Source organism: Chelonoidis abingdonii, chromosome 7, assembly GCF_003597395.2.
Source record: "Chelonoidis abingdonii isolate Lonesome George chromosome 7, CheloAbing_2.0, whole genome shotgun sequence".
Taxonomy (NCBI): domain Eukaryota; kingdom Metazoa; phylum Chordata; order Testudines; family Testudinidae; genus Chelonoidis; species Chelonoidis abingdonii.
The window spans coordinates 92,783,231-92,801,027 of record NC_133775.1 but is presented as its reverse complement, the minus strand read 5'-3'; the positions used below and the strand labels follow the sequence as shown (position 1 = coordinate 92,801,027).

The 17,797-nt window shown below is 42.7% G+C and overlaps 1 protein-coding gene across 1 annotated transcript in view; it reads left to right on the top strand.

Moving 5' to 3' along the window:
• Positions 1–16,277, top strand: part of LOC116837230 (uncharacterized) — a 28,199-nt gene extending 11,922 nt beyond the window's left edge. Inside the window, exons 8-13 of the mRNA XM_075068293.1 lie at positions 3,101–3,225; positions 3,869–4,093; positions 5,298–5,438; positions 8,953–9,053; positions 14,717–14,860; positions 16,191–16,277. Of these exons, the coding sequence (XP_074924394.1) occupies positions 3,101–3,225; positions 3,869–4,093; positions 5,298–5,438; positions 8,953–9,053; positions 14,717–14,821 (697 nt within the window). The 3' untranslated portion in view covers positions 14,822–14,860; positions 16,191–16,277. The remainder of the gene's footprint in view (positions 1–3,100; positions 3,226–3,868; positions 4,094–5,297; positions 5,439–8,952; positions 9,054–14,716; positions 14,861–16,190) is intronic.
• The last annotated feature ends 1,520 nt before the right edge of the window (positions 16,278–17,797 follow it).

The following is a 17,797-nucleotide window of genomic DNA, read 5'->3' as shown; positions in this document are numbered from 1 at the left end:
CTCTCCTGGACAGGTTTGAGGCCCTAAGAGGTCTCATCACCTTGGTCACAGCTTTCCCATAACAATGGCAAGGGCGTGCCTTTGAATTCTCGGTCACATGGTGGCATGTACGTATGTGGTCTGCCACGCCAGGCTCCGAATGAGGCCCCTCCAAATCTGGCTAGCCTCTCAATTCTCGCAGGCCTGGGACGGGCTAGACAAGGTCCTCACGGTTCCATCCCCGATTCTGGCTTCCCTTCAATGGTGGTCTTGCCCAAGCAACATGCTGCAAGGGGTTCCCTTTCAGGAGGCCACCCTGTCCATGGAACTGGTGACCGATGCGTCAGACCTGGGTTGGGGAGCCCACACAGGGAACGTGCAAACCCAGGGCATGCAGTCGATCCCGGACTTGTCCCTTCACATAAATGTCAAGGAGCTCAGGGCAGTACAGTTGGCATGTATGGCAGGGTGGTCAGGGTCCTTACCGTCACCGGCAACACCACAGCCACGTACTACATCAACAGGCAAGGCAGCACTTGTTCCCTAGCCCTCTGCCGGGAGGGAGGCAATACGTAAGCAGATCGCCTCAGCAGGGTGTTCTCCCCCCAGTACAAGTGGTTGCTCCACTCGGAGGTCACTCACCGGCTCTTCTGAGAGTGGGGAGTTCTCCAGATTGACCTCTTTGCAACCCACCAAAACCAATGTTCTGCTTCAGGGGAGGTGTGGGGAGGGGCGCGATATCCGATGCATTCCTCCTGCAGTGTCGAGCCAGCTCCTTTACGCTTTCCCACTGTTCCCTCTTATCGACAAAGTCCTGCAGAAAGTAAAAGCAGACACAGCGAAAGTCATCCTCATAGCCTCGGTATGGGCCTGCCAACACTGGTACGGGACCCTCGTTCACCTCTTGGCAGCCCCCCTGAGGACGCTGCTGTTCCGTCTGGACCTCCTCTCCCAGGATGGGGTCTGCCTTCTCCATCCCAGTCCGGCAGTGCTCCACCTGACGGCGTGGTTGTTCCGTGGCTAGACGAGGAGGAGGACAGATGTTCGGAGCAGGTAAGGTAAGTCCTCCTGGAAAATAGGAAACCGTCCACATGCCGAACGTACATGGCGAAGTGGTTGAGGTTCTCCAAGTGGGTGAGTGAGCGGATCCTCCGCGCCTCTCCAGCTTTCCCTGGACTACCTCCTGTCCCTTAGGACCCAGAGACTGGCACCTGCCTCCGTCAGGGTACACCTGGCGGCCATATCGGCCTTCCACCCGCCGGTGCAAGGATACGTAGTCTTTTCCCACAATATGACCTCCCGTTTCCTTGACCATTCATTCCCATACACTAGACCCTCTGTGTTGCAGTGGGATCTGAACCTAGTTTTGTCCCGACTCACCTCTCATGGAAGGTAGCCTTACTTGTAACAATCACGTCGGCCTGATGTGTCTCGGATCTCAGGGCCTTGACCTCGGTACCCCCCTATACAGCCTACCTCAGGGACAGAGTCCAGCTCTACCCACACCCGGTGTTCCTTCCAAAGGTGGTTTCCGCCTTCCATATGGAACAGAGCATCTTTCTTCCCGTGCTCTGCCCTAAGCCCCATTCCTCCAACGAGGAACGCTGCCTCCATACGCTCTTTGTATGTAGAGTGCTGGTCTTTTATCTGGATTGGACCGAGCTGTTCCAAAATCTTCCCAACTTTTTGTTGCCTCGGCCAAGTGGGTAAAAGGGCAATCTATCTCCAGCCAGCGTCTTTCCCGCTGAATCACCTCGTGCATACGCATGTGCTATGATGTGGCAGGGGTTCCCCCTCCACCGTTTGTCACGGCAAACACTACGAGGGCTCAGGTCTCATCAGCTGCCTACGTAGCCCATGTCCCTATCCTAGACATTTGTAGAGCAGCCTCTTGGACCTCTGTTGACACATTTACTTTGCATGATGCAATTGTCCCCGAGTCTAGGGATGACACTGGGTTCAGCAGGGCGGTATTCCGTCCCAGCCTATCGTGAACTTCTACCCACCTCCAACAGATATGGCTTGGAATCACCTACTGTGGAATACACGAGCAATCACTCGAAGAAGAAAGGAGTTACCTGTTCTGTAACTGGTGTTCTTTGAGATGTGTTGCTCATGTCTATTCCACACCCCGCCCTCCTTCCCCTCTGTCGGAAGACTGACCCAAGGATGGGGGAAGCGTGCGGTCCCCCTTATAGCGTGATATACAGGTGCCACTCCAGGGGTCACTGTGGTGCTCCCCCGGTATGGGTACTGCTAAGGGAAAAACTTCCGGCACTGGTGCACGTTGTGAGCACGCACACCTACTGTGGAAAAGACATGAGCAACACATCTTGAAGAACGCCAGTTACGGAACAGGTATCTGTCCTTTTTTCCTCCCTTGGCATCCTGTTGTTAATTGAATTGTCTCATTAGACTGACCTCACACTTGGTAAGACGAGTCCCATTTTTTCATGTATTTATACCTGCTCCTGTATTTTCCACTCCATGCATCTGATGAAGTGGGTTCTAGTCCACAAAAGCTTATGCCCAAATAAATTTGTTAGTCTCTAAGGTGCCACAAGGACTCCTTGTTCCACTTGGGTGGGTTTTTTTAAAAGCACTGATGGGAGATAGGCACCAAACTCTCACGTTAAGAGTAGCACCTATCTCCCATAGGAGCTTTTGAAAACCCAGCCAGCCGATTGACCTCATCCGGATTACTCATGTGAGTAACTACTCACCAGTGTGAGCAGTAAGGCTACAAACCAGCCCTTTGTGAAACAAATCAAAGGTAAATCAAGGTATCTAGCACTGCAGGTTTCTTCTGACACCAGTGTTTCAGAGTGTTCATCTGAGAACTCTGTGATATGCTAGCGTAATAGGGCAAGAGAAAAGATGGAGCATGATAATGTTTTAAGGGCACATTTATGACTAAAAACACTTGGCTAAACTGAAGAGATTGCAATATATTCTGTAGAAACAAACTCCCCATGTAACTGGGGTGAGAATGCGGTGTCATGACTTTAGCAATAGCAGCACAAAGGAAACAGTAAGACTCATCCTGGCTATGGTGCTTTTAAGGATAAAGTGTAGACTGGTGGGAAAACCTTGTAACCTCATATACTTTTGTTTCCTTGAGGTTGTCTGTAAGCAAGTGGGCCATAGGTGCTAAGTGCTGTGTGCAGCTTAATGCTCCCAAAGGCTCTTTGACAGGTTTCAGCTGCTTTCGGAAAGCCCCGTGGATTTGCAAGAGAAAAGAAGAAGGTAATCTGTATATATATGCAGCTGGCTTACGTTAGGAATGAACAAGGCTTCTCAGTACTTGTCTGCATTACAAGATTTAATTGTGTTCGAACATGATTGTGAGTTGTCGAGTTACATGATGCTAGGATGGGATAGCCATTGCATGTCAAGCGCAAGGACTGCAATTAGTCCTGGTCCTTGCACTGGGCATATACATGGGAAAGAAAGCATCTCTCTTCTGCTTGTGCGTGCACATAGGGGCCAGACGCAGTCTGGCCTGAACTGTTGTAACTGTCCGAGATCTCACTATTCCTGATAGCTACAGTTTCAAAGAAGATCATACATTTACTTACACTATTCTAGGCTAATCTTGTTCTCAGTTACACTATTATAAATCAACTGAAGTCAGTTGAGTTACTCTGGATTTATACCATTGTAACTAAGAGCACATATTGTGTTTAATGTCATTGTAGATGGGAGTCATTCCCTGGTTTAGAGTCGAAATGATCTTTGCTTCTATTGGCATGTCAGTATATTAATCCTGTTGTGATTTTGTTTTTAGGCTTCCAGCTGACACATGTGGACTTTCTATCTTTTACAAAATTAAATAAGATTGTTTAAAAGAAAAAGTCCCTATTCCAAACACATAATGTTTATGTTCTAGGAATTGTGGATTTCCGGGAGTTCCGAGGCTATTACCTGGCTGGCACTTACACATCAAATTCAACACAGCGGTCGTTATGGGAAGCCCTACAGCTCTGTAGATTTCAACAAAGCATTTGCAATGGAGTTGGGATGATCAAAGGAGAGTACAGAACTATATTTGCAACCCGAATTCTACTCATCATTGGAGCCCTTGGAGATGAAAGCGCCGCATATTTGAAATCACGTATGCCAAAGTATTGAAACGTGTCCCTTGTGGGTGATGTGTATTAACTGTGTGCTCCTTCTCGGATCTCAGGAGAGCTTCTTTTTGCAATAGCCCTCTTGGGGACCACAGTATTGGAAGTGAATAATTTGGTTGCAAATGTTTATAGCTTGTCCTGAGAAGAGTTACCCAGCCCATGTCACTAGACCAGGGTTCTCTAATTTCATTGCACGTCTGCGACCCCCTTCTGACAACAAAAATTACTTCTTGATCCTGAGTGGGAGGGGAGGGGAGGGACTGAAGCCTGAACCTGCCTGAGCTCTGCCACCCTGGGTGTGTGTCAGGGGTGGAGACACGAGCCTGAGCCCTGTCACCCAAGGACTTCAGCTTCAACCCGGAGTGGTGGGGCTCAGGCTTCAGCTTTGGCTCTAGGTGCTGCGGCTTGGGCTTTGGCCCTGCGTCCCAGCAAGTCTAATGCCAGCCCTTGTGACCCTGGCCTGCAGTTTGAGAACTGCTGCACTAGACAATTACAGGAGCATTAATACTTGCCACTGCTGTAAATTCAAACAAAATTAAGAATGTCCTGGAATGTAAAGTTCTCCTTACGCCTGAATAATTCTGTGGAATTCAGTGATTGTTTACAGCCATTTGGAAAGCCAAGTCAATTGAGTGAGTTTTGCAGTTCTTATGAGCACAGCGGCATTGCTTGTGCAGGCAGAGAGCAGGATTCTGGACCTTTCCCTGTCCGCCAAATTGAAACAGGTGCATGGAGCGGAGAGGGCTTGTTGGGGTGGCATACACATGCACGTACATAATCACATACGTCTATAACAGCAAGATTTTCTAGCCTTGATCGTTTTCCTTTAATCTACTGCTGTAACCATGTTTTACTAGACAGAAGTTGGGTTTAGTGTATCCCATTAGATAGGGCATTGCATACCTTGAGATATGAAATAAATAGCCTGGAAAGAACTATTCTAGGTACACATTGAGTGAGGTGCCCCAGTCTCTGTATCCTGTTTCTTCTGCTTATAATTGCTATGAGCTGTAGGAGTTTTATACCGGATTCCCTTGCATACTATGCCATAGTTTCAATGATAATTTGTACCCTTCCCCTGTAAATAAAGTCTGTGCACATTGTCATGGCAGAGGCACTAATTAGTTTGATTTGGATTCTTGCCTCCTTTGTAATTTCTAAGTCTCTCTTCACTGTCTGTTTTTGCAGCTTGTCACCCAGGGCACTATGGTCCTGAATGCCAGGGCAGTTGCACCTGCAATAGAATTGAAAACTGCAGCCCCTTCACTGGAGAATGTGCAGAGAATTTACAGTGTTCTCAGGAATACGTGGCACAGCAGTGCCAAAAAGGTTCGTGATACACAAACTAGTGATATCACAGTGGAGAAAGAAAAGTAGCTGGCAGAGTAACAGAGCTTACTGATTTTACTCTCACTCCCATCATCATGATGTAAAATCCAAAAAGGCAGTGCTAGGCAGAAGACATAGCAGAAAATTCCTTGGTTTCACTATTGTTTTGGTTATCAGCAGGTTGGCCATGTATGCTATCAAATGTCATCTGCTCAGCTATCCCCAGAATATTTGTGATTCCCTAAGATTATTAATCATTGTGTTGGTCATTGAGTAATTTTGCAGTTTCTGTTAGAGAAAGCAGTAGACAAACCCAGGAGAAAATGTGTCTAAAACCTTCTTTCATTGCTGGGTTTCATGTCTCACTGTGCACCAAGACTTGCTCTGATTGGTAGCGTTCCAACCCATGTGAATGGTATATAAATAACATAGCAGTTGAATGTCATGCCACTTTGGAACTTATGTTCTTGGCTTCAGTATGTTCTAAATAATAATCTTTTGTGCTTCTGTGCAGCCTCTCATCAGAGGGTCTGAAAACACTTTATGCTCATCAATTAACCCTAACCATGTCCCTGAGATAAGTAATAATATCCTCGTGTTATACAATGGGAAACAGAAGCATGCAGAGGTTAAGAGAGACAAAAGGTTGGTGTCTCACAAAGAAGCAGTGGTAAAGCCAGGAATAGCATCCAGACCGTGGCTCTAACCATTAGATGCTACCAATTCCTTCTCTTTTTGTACTGTACTTTTGCAGTGCATAGCAATATGCAGTAAAAGCTATGTTATCTGGCACTTTACCAACCAGAAAGCTCTAGAAATCGGCATTTCTGGTATCTCCCAATAGAAATCTTCAGTCTAGTAACCGAGACCAATGCCAAAGCTAACTGGAATCAATGCTGAAGCTATTCAGAACCCAACTATTTCTGAGAGTAGTCAGACTACGCTCGAGTTAGCCGAGAAGAGTCGAACGCTGTTCTTTCTGTTTGTATCCACAATTGTGATTGGTTGGTTTATTACTCAGTGTATTGTCCTGTGTTTATCATAAAGTATGCCATCCTACCATTATGGCATCCAAAATACCAGCAAAAAGCAAAGGAGAGAAGCGTAAGAGAGTTATGTTGACATTAAAACAGAAAATAGATATTTGTACACATCTTGAAAAGGGCAAGAATAGGCATGTTTGTTCTTTTTATTGTATTCTGATTCTTCGAAAATTGGTAAAGTCGTTACCTAGAATTTTTGACTAATCAGCACCTCCCATTCCCCCAGCAGGCCGGATAAAAAAGCTTTTACTGTAATGTGAAAATATTGGTTCACTGAAAGCTGTACTGATTTCAGCGAACTGATGTTTGTCAAAGGGATATTCACTTTATAGGCAACTTCCAGTCTTGAGAGACCACCCCACGGCATTCCCAAATACAGTGCCTGATCCAAAGTCCATTTGAAGCCAATGGAAAGACTTGCATTACCCTCTGTGAGTTTTGGGAATAGACACGTAGTGAGAATGTTTAAGCTTTTATATGAAGAAGCAGTTAATTTCACTGAAGTCAGTAATGGTCACTAAAGCCAGATCTCACTGTGTTGAATAATTGCACTTCTTTGACAAAGATCTGAGGCTACTGTTTCCAAAAGTGAGATTTTATGAGTGTTCTGGTTGTTTAAAATGTAGCTGTTTGTTCCTCAGGAGTGATCAGTATGAAATGCCCAGAGGACCCTGGTTGGTGGTACTGGAATGGCAGCTGTTATTATATGGAAGAAACTAATAGTTTGACCTGGCTGGAAGCTAAGAATTATTGCATTGCCTATAATGGCACTGACCTACTATTGCTGGATAGTGCAGAAGAAAAGGTAAAGCGTTTCAGTTTCTGCGGTGTTGAAAAGGTGGTTATTGATGGACAAATGTCACCTTGCAACTTCAGAGAGCAGCTCCCTATGTGTCTTCAAAGTTATAGATGCCTGGTTTACGGGGATAGCCAGGCTTTCATAGCTGTTAGCACAGCAGATGTAATCTACTCTAGCTCCATTAGAACAAGAGCTGCCAACTGAGCTGTATTCTGCAAGTCGAGCTTCAGTGAGTAAGTCTTTATTGATGATCGAGGTGTGCGAACTTGTGAAAATATTGTCACAGTTTTGTGTTGGATGACTCTGCAGGAGAAAAATATTACTGTTCGGTGAATTTCAGAAAATTGCTTTGTGCATTGAAACATAAGAAAAATCTTGCTTTACTAATTGCAATCCATACATTGATGTTCTTTTGAACATATCTGTGAAAAGTGAGGTTTCTCAGTTTTAACTCCAAAACAGTTCTACAAAACACAGCCACAACACTTACCACGCCTTAAAGGATGATTCCTCCCTGTTACGCCTTACGTACGACCCAGTGCCTGGCTGGAACATAAGTACTGACGGGGCTTTAGCGTTTGGCCTGACTGCACATACCAGTCTGTTATGGTGGGGCCATTCAGCAGCAAATGGCTTTTAAAAACTGCATCTACTAGTGGAAAGACACTGAGCCAGATCTCACTTAAATAGTTTTACACCATGCACATCATTACAGTTACTCCTGACTTACAACAGTGTAACAGAGAGAAACCAGTCAATACACACAGTCAGTTTGAGACCCAAATGCCACAAGTTCAAGTATTGGGTCAAGTGTATATATCCAGCCCAGTTACACAGCCTTATGGGGCAAGCTAATAAAAAAATCTGACTCTTACCATCCCAGTGTCCTGCACTCCCCTGTCTCTGACCATCACAGCATGAGCACATCAGCTAAAGCTGTGTAAAAGATAATGCTGTACTGTGCTGGCAGTGGCTCTTTTTATGGTGCTTCTGCAGCACAGTAATGTAATACACCTAGAAAATGTTTCTGTTGTATGTTGTAAGAGAGTAAAATCTCCTCACAAGTATCGCTCGCTCTCCCGCGCTTGGACTCTCGTAACTCTTTTAACCAGGCTCTTTGTGTTTCAGACAGCAAATTCCTGAATCATCAGTTCTCAATATTCTACATACTTGGTCGTGCTTTTCAGCTGTAAAACACATTATTGTGCAGCACATGCAAAAAGCACATAATAAACCAAGCATAGTGTGAAAAGACTTCAATACAAAAAGATTAGTGAATGACTTGTCTATAGCCTTCTCAGTTTGCCTAAAAAAATCTTTTAACCAACTGCTGTTGTAAATTTTACTAAAGTGATGTCACTGCTGTCATATTACCTCTTTGCGGTACCCACCTCTTTTCTGCAAAGTCTTTCTCTACAGAGGTGTTCAGTGTGTTGCATAGATAAAAGATATTTGCAAATTCAGATCTTGATTTGACCTTTGATTTTGAACCCCTCTCAAAGTCCGGAGCTGTTTGGGTGGTTTGCATAATTGGATACCAGTACTAGTACCAGGACAAATGTTTACGACTGGAAATCCTGCCCTAGGATCCATAAAATAAACCTCTGCCATTTACCTGTCAATGGGCATGTCCTTCTTAGTTCTCTAACATAAGTGTACTTCTAACTTGCAGGCCTGGATAACCTCAGTGTTACGGAAACCTGTTTGGATTTTCTCGTTGGGTGCCTTGCAAAGCGATGTGGAGAAATCAAGCAGGAAGAATCAGCGTGTCATGTAAGGCTACCATGCTGATTTCATAAACATGGGGGTTAAACAGACTACACATCTAATGGGGTTTTTAAAACACTTTTCACCCCAAGAGCCAGATCCTCAGCTGATGTAAATTGTCATAACTCTATTGACTTAAATGAAACTATGCCAGTTTACACCAGCTGGGGATCTGCAGGGAGGTTTGCAAAGGCACATATGCCATTTAAGTTCCTGACCACCAATGACTTTCAGTGGGAGCTGGTTGCCTAAAAGCCGTTTGTGCCTTTCAAAATCACTCTCCAGCCTGAAATTTCTACTAGCTTCTTTGTGAAGTGGCTTTCTGCGCATGTCCCTTATGAGAGGAGTTCCTCCTTTCATCCACAGAGTAGACCCAGTAGCGGCAGCAGCAGGGACCATGGAGGGACCATCTCTGGATGTAAGAGATAATGTAGTTTCCATGATAATTCGGGACCAGGAGCCTTCCTTCCACACGGGCCAATTGCCATCCCTATGCTTAGGGACCATGGCTTCACTGGGGACCATGCTCTTGCCCCCTTTCCCCATCCTGCACCATCTCTCCATCTGAAATATGGGGAACTACCTCCGGGGCAGGACAACTCCAGACAACTTGGCCCACAGTGTCTTTTTTCTCTCTCCTGAGGCTACCAGGAATGGCTGGTTGCAAGAATGTATTTTTGTGACATGGATCACTGTCCACCACTGATAGCCACCTCCACTGGAAATCAGTTTCACAATATGGCAACTGCCTCTAGCCTTGATCTTGGGTCTTTGCCTGCTTATGAGGAGTCCATAGCCATAACAGTTTTCATATTGACCTTGTGTCTTGGTTAATGCTGTGCTTTCTGGATCCCAAAACATATATGGAGTTTGGTATCTAGAGAGTGGTTTGGAGACTAAGGGCTAAACTAGAGGGAGCTGCAAAAGTGGGTCTAATATGACAGAGTGAAAAGGATAAGGAATATAGGAACATCCTGGGGAAAATGTGCTTGGAGTCATTGGGAAGTAAGAAAGTTATCTTGGAAACTGAAATAAGAAGAAAAAACATTGAGTGAGTATCACTCAGGAGAGAGAAGTGGAAGGCTAAAAAGGCCTATAGAGGATACACATATCTAAGGCAAGACTCTAAATCCTGTATGTGAGTGCATAAAATGGACATTTGGGCCCTACTTGCTGCTTCGAGCACTCAAATGACTGACTGAAAATTTAGCTCGCCTGGATTTGTTATGCGTCTTTTCATGAGGTTTAATATAACTACAATACTTCTGAAATCATATATTTGTCTTAGTGCCAAAACCCGGCTCTCTTTCATCTGATGTGATGTTTAACATCCACTGCTATGTGCTTTTAATTGTTCAGGGTAAACCTCACCAAAAGTACTGCTCCAGATAGTTGTGGTCAGCTGAATGCGAATGGGAGCTTGAACCAAGTTAACTGTTCTTCTCTGGCTTTTTGGGTTTGTGAAAGAAGGGAAGGTAAGAGAGAATTCCGTGGGCTAACCATTCGGGAGGTGTTCATCTTACTCTTCCAGGAGAAAAAGCCCTGGCTGAAGTATGTTGCTATACCATATATTTTGTAGGTTGACATCTGTGTATGGCAAATATATAGGGCCTGATTCTGCTATTTACAAAGGTTGAACTGCTCACAGAGTAGATACTTGGCAGAGTCAGTAAGGGTGACAGAATTGGGCCAAAAGTGAAATTGATCAGTTTAGCTATTGTTCATAAAACTTGCCTGTGGCCCTAGCCATCTAGTGCTGTGAATGGCACATCCCTTACAAGCTAAGCGGTGTCAGCCTGGGTCAGTTCTGAAGATAGGAAATCTCTTTACAGCAGCAAAACCAAAAGTCAAGGACATGAAGTTGGTGACTCAGTATGAACAACCTTCTTGTAAAGGGCCAGATTGCATGTTTTATGCTCACCCTGGTTGCACAGTTGCACTGCCACTAGAAGCTTCCTGGGAAGCAGCATTCTGCAGAGAAGCAGTTCTTTCCAGGGCACCTTGTCAGTGCAGTGGAGGAGGAGAAATGTACTACAGTCCCTTTCAGGGTGCAGCTAACTCCCTCTTCCCCCATACAATCAGACAGCTCCCCAGAGCATAGAATACTAAGACCTGGGTAGTACTAACTCAAACCACTAAACAGTAGTGGTGGATATCCTTACTCCTCCACATGACTGTGTGGGTCTAGTCACAATTAGAGTTGAGCAAATAATTGGTAACGTTGGTTTGGTGGTTTAACCGAAATCAAATTCAGGTAATTTTGGACTTAAACTAAGCGTATGTCTAGACTACCTGTCGGATTGGCGGGCAGCGATCGATCCAGTGGGGATCAATTTTTCGCTTCTAGTCTAGACATGATAAATCAACCCCCGAGCCCTTTCCCGTTGACTCCTGTACTCCAGCACCGCAAGAGGCGCAAGCAGAGTTAACGGGGGAGCGGCCGCAGTTGACTCACTGCAGTGAAGACACCACGGTAAGTCAATCTGTGTTGACTTCAGTTACTTTATTTATGTAGCTGAAATTGTTTAACTTAGATCACCCCACCCCCATGTCCCAGTGTAGACCAGGGCTAAGTTATGGTTTCTTCTTCACGTAGTGTCTCTGTGAGTGCTCCACTTTAGGTGTCAGTGTGTCCCTGCGCTGGAGATTAGATATTTTAGGTAGCAGTACTCGGTTGGGGTGCGTGCGTGCGCAGCAGCTCTCTCAAACATTGTCGTTGGCGCCTCTTGTAACGTGTGCACAACTCGACCCCCTCACTTCCCTCTCTGCTGTCTTCAGCTGCAGACGCAGCTCAGTAGTAGTGCCGCCTCTTTGAAAATCACTAGAAAAGAAAATAGTTTACGTAGTAGTTTTAGCTTAGATAGTTTGATTAGACTTTACAGAGCCATTTATTTTTTAAAAAAAGTTTTCTTTTTCTTTCCCTTCAGTTTTAGTTTCTTAGATTAACAGTAGAAATAGAGTTTTCTTTTAACCTATTTATACATTTTTCTTCACATTTCCCACCTCAGTTGCGGGAAAAATCATTGGAGACAATGCTGGGCTCACCCGGTTTTAAGAGATGCGACTTTTTTCTGCCATTTTTTTCAGTCGAAACTATTCAAATTCAACTTAAATGTGCAACTTGTTTTAGTGTCCTGAAAAATGCATTTTCTTTGGTGAATTTCTGATTCGCCAAAAAAAATTCGCCCAGTTCTAGTCACAATCTAACAGTAAGTTGATACCAAAGCCTAGTATTAAGTAATACTAGGCTTCTGAAGGTGCCTTGAACTCCAGCTAGGGGTCAGGCTTTTAGCCAACTCTTCCTATTCAGAATTGTCAAGCAGCATCTGATTTGCAGCTCTTATCATCCGCACACACAAAACAGAAAAGCAAAGATCACGCTCTGCTAATTATATTTTATAGAAAAGCCTCTGAACTTGAAGTGTTGGATTCGAGGAAATGTCAGACTTGTTTAAGTCAGTCCCCGACTGCCTTTATTTTACAGATCTTGCCACATTTAAATGAGAATGCTGAGTCTGGAGCAAACAAGAGGCTAATAGCATCAGTTTGTATTAAATTTAATAGTCTTGCATTTGATTTATTTACCAAAAGGAGAAACATGACAGCAGTCTGGGAGAATTTAATGTATCCAGTCCTATGAACAGAACCTGAACTAGACAGACAAGGTCACTTTAGTCTGGATTTAGGTTTTTAAAGGGAATGATGCCAAATAAATGTAAAAAGTCAACAGGTGTGGCTGGCTTTGAAAAATGGTTTTCAGTGACTGCCTGTGATCCAGCAGACAAGCTGCATCTAATTATAAAACAGTGCTTTGCACTGCTCAGGAAGACCATTGTCAGCTGCTGTAGCTCAGTGGGTCTCTGAGCTGATGGAGGAGCATGTGAGATTCACAGTGTAATTTTAAATGTTCAAAATTTGTGCCCATTTTTGAGCAAGGTTGTTTCTCTTTCAAAAACATCCAAAACGGTGTGGTTTTTGCAGCTAAATTTTTGTTTTTGTGAACGCAAGAAATGTGGGGGTGGGAATGGGGGCATGGAAATGGCAAAATGAAATTGCAGAATAGCATATTAAAATTGTTCTGTAGTCCTAGACAATGAATTGCACTTATTTGAATTGTACTGTTATATGTGTGCCTGTCTTCCTTTCTTCAGGGTGCATATGTTAACACTGCCCTCTACTAGATAGATTGACAGACCTGCTTGAGTTTGCATTGATCACATTGTTAAACTCTGTTACACAACCTACAGCACCATGTGCGTGTGAGATTGTGTGGCCATCTTGGGTAAATCGTTGATTTTATTACAAGTGTGACTGTTTCTCAGGTTATTATTGGTAGAATATTATCCTGGTTCCTATCTTGACATAAGCTCGGAGGGGTCGAGATTTTGTGTGGATTGACTGTTCATTGGTGTGAAAGCTGGATACATATATGGAAATAACAGATTAGCAACGTGTGTGTTCTTGGTTCCCATATGTTCAGCTGATCCATTAGGTCACCCAATATGTCCCTCTTATTCTTTTCCATATGTTTATATTGCCATTAAGATATTTGTTACAAAAGAACAGAGAAACCAGGGCAGGAATTAGTGTCTAATAGTACCCTCAGCCTCAGGTTTGAAACCCCTAGACACCTAGGAACCACAAGTTTGAATCCCAGCAAGCTTGGCTCAACCCTTCATTGTTATCAGGTAAGTAAATGGAGATCCGTGGGTTTACTGCAGAGATAGTCAATTATTTCTTGTCAAGGTCCAAATTTCTTGGTCAAGGTATAGTCAAGATCCAGACTCCAGAGAAAATAATAATAGAAATAATAACAATAATGATAAGTAAATAAAAAGATTTTGGGGTTTGTTCAGATGCATCTGGTAGTCCGGATTTGGCTTGTGGTCCTCCTATTGACTACCCCTGGTTTACTGTGTGTCAGTTTTTTAGATGAAGTCTTTAAAGCAATTAACTAACTTGCCATATGCAGAAAATGTGAATGCTATTTCTTGCTGTTCCTCAGCGCCCCCATCTTGCCCAGTGAAGGAAAGTGTAGTACAAGGATTCAATCTGTAAAATGCAAAGACAAAATTATGGATGCTTTTCTAAAAATCTTTCAGGTGACAGCATGTTTTGGAAATATTCCAGAAGGCTGCTTACTAAGCCTTTAGGGGGAGATACATATTCATCCTTGGAGTTTGCTCTGTCAGCCTGTATTTTAAAAGCAGATTGCTCTGGAGTCACCTACTGGGGAAAGCGTTACATACCAGTCACTGGTAAAGAACTGATCTTCAGCAAAAACAGACGGGATGCTGTGTACTTGAGAAGTGGTAATTGTCGTCTTGTTAGTGCTATATATTAAGAAAAAGATAATGCTATAGCACTGTAAATTTGTGCATGGAAAAAGAAATGAAGGCATTGCTGATTACTTTTTAGTTGTTTGTTTTTATTTTTCTGTATTCCTTGGAAGTTTGTAACTGAAATGGAAAAAAATAAAATAATTCCTATAAAGCATGTTGACAGTATAAGTTTAAAGTTTACTATATCAAGCAAATTTACTATATTATATTTCAAGGTAACTTGGCATTTTGTCCTTATTTTTCTTTTTAAAAAAATGATTTAAATTTTCAAGATATGCCAAAAATGGAAGCTAAATTTAGATGTGTGGTTTTTTTAATTACTTTCAGCTTGCAGCAAAGGATACTATGGTGCTTATTGTCAAAAGAAATGTCCCACCTGTCTCAATCATACCGTGTGCAATAGACTCACAGGGCTGTGTGATGGTACAGTGACATGTCAAGAAAGGAAGAAATTAGAACTCTGTGAATACCGTAAGTACTGCAGCTGAAGAAAAATCAGGCTTTTTTCCTGCTGACGTTGGACATTTTGATGTGGACATTATATGAATAGTTTCTGTTGACATTGAGAGAGTCTGTTTGGTGGAGTCCATTTAGCAGGATTTAGGTGTTTATGATCAGTGTGTGGGTGGGAGTAAGGAATGGTGTTCAGACTCCTATTGACTTGAATGAGCTTTGGATCAGACCCTTATTGGTCCGGACTCAAGAAAGCATATCTATTTGGGAAAGCATGTGAGTATGTTAATGAGACTTTTACATGCTTAAAGTTAATGTTATGCATTTGTTCAGGTGCTTTTCTGAATAGTGATGGACTCAGCGCTTTCTTCAATGTGAACCATTTTCAGTAAAAATATTGACTGCCTAATTTTTGTTAAAGCGCCTAGAGACTGATGCTCTGGGTGCAAAATAAGTTATGAAAGGTGTCCTGTGTGCCTTTCTTTAAAAACCACATATGGCTTGGTTGGGCAACTTTACTGATATCATCCCAGGGTATGAAATCACACTGCTCTAAAATAATATATATATGATTGTAAGGGGCAATGCTGACATTTACAATAGAGGGAGTAAGAAAACAAATGTCTGTGATTTTTTCTATGTTTTGTCAGGTTTTATCCATTTGACAGCACTTTATTTACATTGTTTCCCTCTTTCCTTAGCTCTGGGAGATTCCACTGTTATTAATGGGGGTTTCACACAATGACAAGGAAGAGAAAAAAATGTAGACCATAGTAATGTGTTGTTGTAAAGCCACTACATTTATCGGGGGGGTTTAGAAGCAAGGGCGGCGTTTCTACCTGAAACTACTCTTAGCATTTTTTTAAATTGACTATTAAGTTGACACTGTCTCTTTAAGGTCCCTTGTAATGGCTGTGATATCACAGGATTGGCAAAGGAGGAAAAATAATAGGAAAAAGGGATTTTTTTTCCCTTTCCTGTCCTCTGTTACCTTTCTACTTTGCATGATTTCTCAGAATGGAAAAATGCCTCCATAAATTAACATCAGCAATTGTTGTAAATATTTTTAAAGAGTCAAATACTATCTAACAAGATACGAAAAAGGCACCGTTTAGTGGCCTGCTAATAAAACACCAGAGTGACTAAAGCAAACCACAACTAATGGGCTACTAAAATATACTTTGTCCTGTATTACTGTATGCTACATGCACATAACATACTACAATTATATAGGAAATCATGTGCAATATGTCTTTAAGTTGCAAACAACTATATAATATCTTTTCCTGCCTAATAGTGCATAGTGTGTGTTGCACCTTTAATTTGTGTGTCTGCATGTTTCAAAAAGGCCTTACAAGCAAGTTATGTTTTGCCTCTTGGAAGTACTGGAATGGAAATTGTTACTATGTTCCTCCATATGGGGTGCTGAATAAGAGTGAAGCAGAGTTCATGTGCAGTCGGTTCCAAGGGGCACAACTGATAAAATTAAACAACACGGAAGAACAGGTCAGTCATATGAGTATCAGATTGTTAATAGTTAATGAAGAGGTGCTGTTGAGGTTTTCGCTAGTCTTTAAATATGTATTGCTCTGCATTCCATTGTGTCTGAAACGTTGAAATAATATTAATCTCAACTTATTGGATCCCTTTTATCTTCTTAAAAACACTGATTAGTTTTTCTTTTATGTATTTTATGGATCACATGCCAACATGATCCTTGTTCTTTTGCTCATTTATTTGTGTGCCAACATCAGCTTCCATTTCTTATTCACTTAAGGGAGCACCCCCATCCATAGTTCGGTGATGCCAGGATTTCTGGAGATAGGGTTTGTTAGTTATCTTGTAATCCATCAGCCAGCTGGGTGGATATGAAGTAACAGATCACAAACTGTACTTAAATTGTAAGCTTTCTGGGGCAGAGAGCATCTTCTTGTTCTGTTTGGACAGTGCCTAAGCACAATGGAGTCCTACTTCATGACTGGATCTCCTATGTGCTACCGTAATATAAAAAATAATAATACTGAGCTAAAGCTAGAGGTCCTTATTCAGGTAAAGTCCCACTTGATGTCAGTGGGAGTTTTGCCTGAGTAGGGACAGAATGAAAATTAACAGGGATATCAAGATTTAGCTATGTAGGTCCTACATCAGGAGTGGTTATTTTTTAATTTGTCTTCAATTTCTCAACAACCGAATGGTGGATTTTTGCAAAAGTTCGGCCCTGGAGATAGAACCAAGTCAGGGAGAGCAGAAGACACTGTGAAGTCCACTAGAAACCTCACCATGCAGTTATCTGGTAGTGGTTAGATGATAATGTGGGGATGGCACTATAGACAGAAGTTAGATAGTGCTGGGATCTGGAGAACATTCGTACCCAACTAGAACCATTGTAAAGTAAGTCAGAATTGGCCCTCAGCTGCTTGACAGCACCCCTTTTAACAATAGATACCAGGTATAATACTTCATTATGTACTTGTAACTAATGTTTGCTTTGAACACTGGTGAACAGCTACATATAGTTAAACCTGCTCCCATTTAAACTAATAGAAAAATTCTACTTGATTTCAACAGGAGCAGAATTGGTCCTTAATATGTTAAGCTAGTTCTCAATACCAGTTAAAAAGAGAATCCAAGAGTAATGGGCCAAATCCTCAGCTGGAAATGTGTGCACCTATATACCATTCATCCAAAGAAATGAGGCTGTGTTTGATGGTTAATGATTGCATTTAGTATATATTTTAGCCACAATGTATGTCCCAAATGCTGCTTCTGCTAATTCTTTGCAGAGATGGATAGCTAAAGTCATCACTAGAAAAAGCTGGCTTGGCAGCCTGAGCTATAAACTCCAGTCAAACTCGTGGATCATGCCTGATGGAGATAGAGCAGCGCCTCGTTGGTAAAATAAGCAGTTCCCATTTCTCATTCTGTTCACCTTTCCTTTATTTAAGGGTGGTAAGA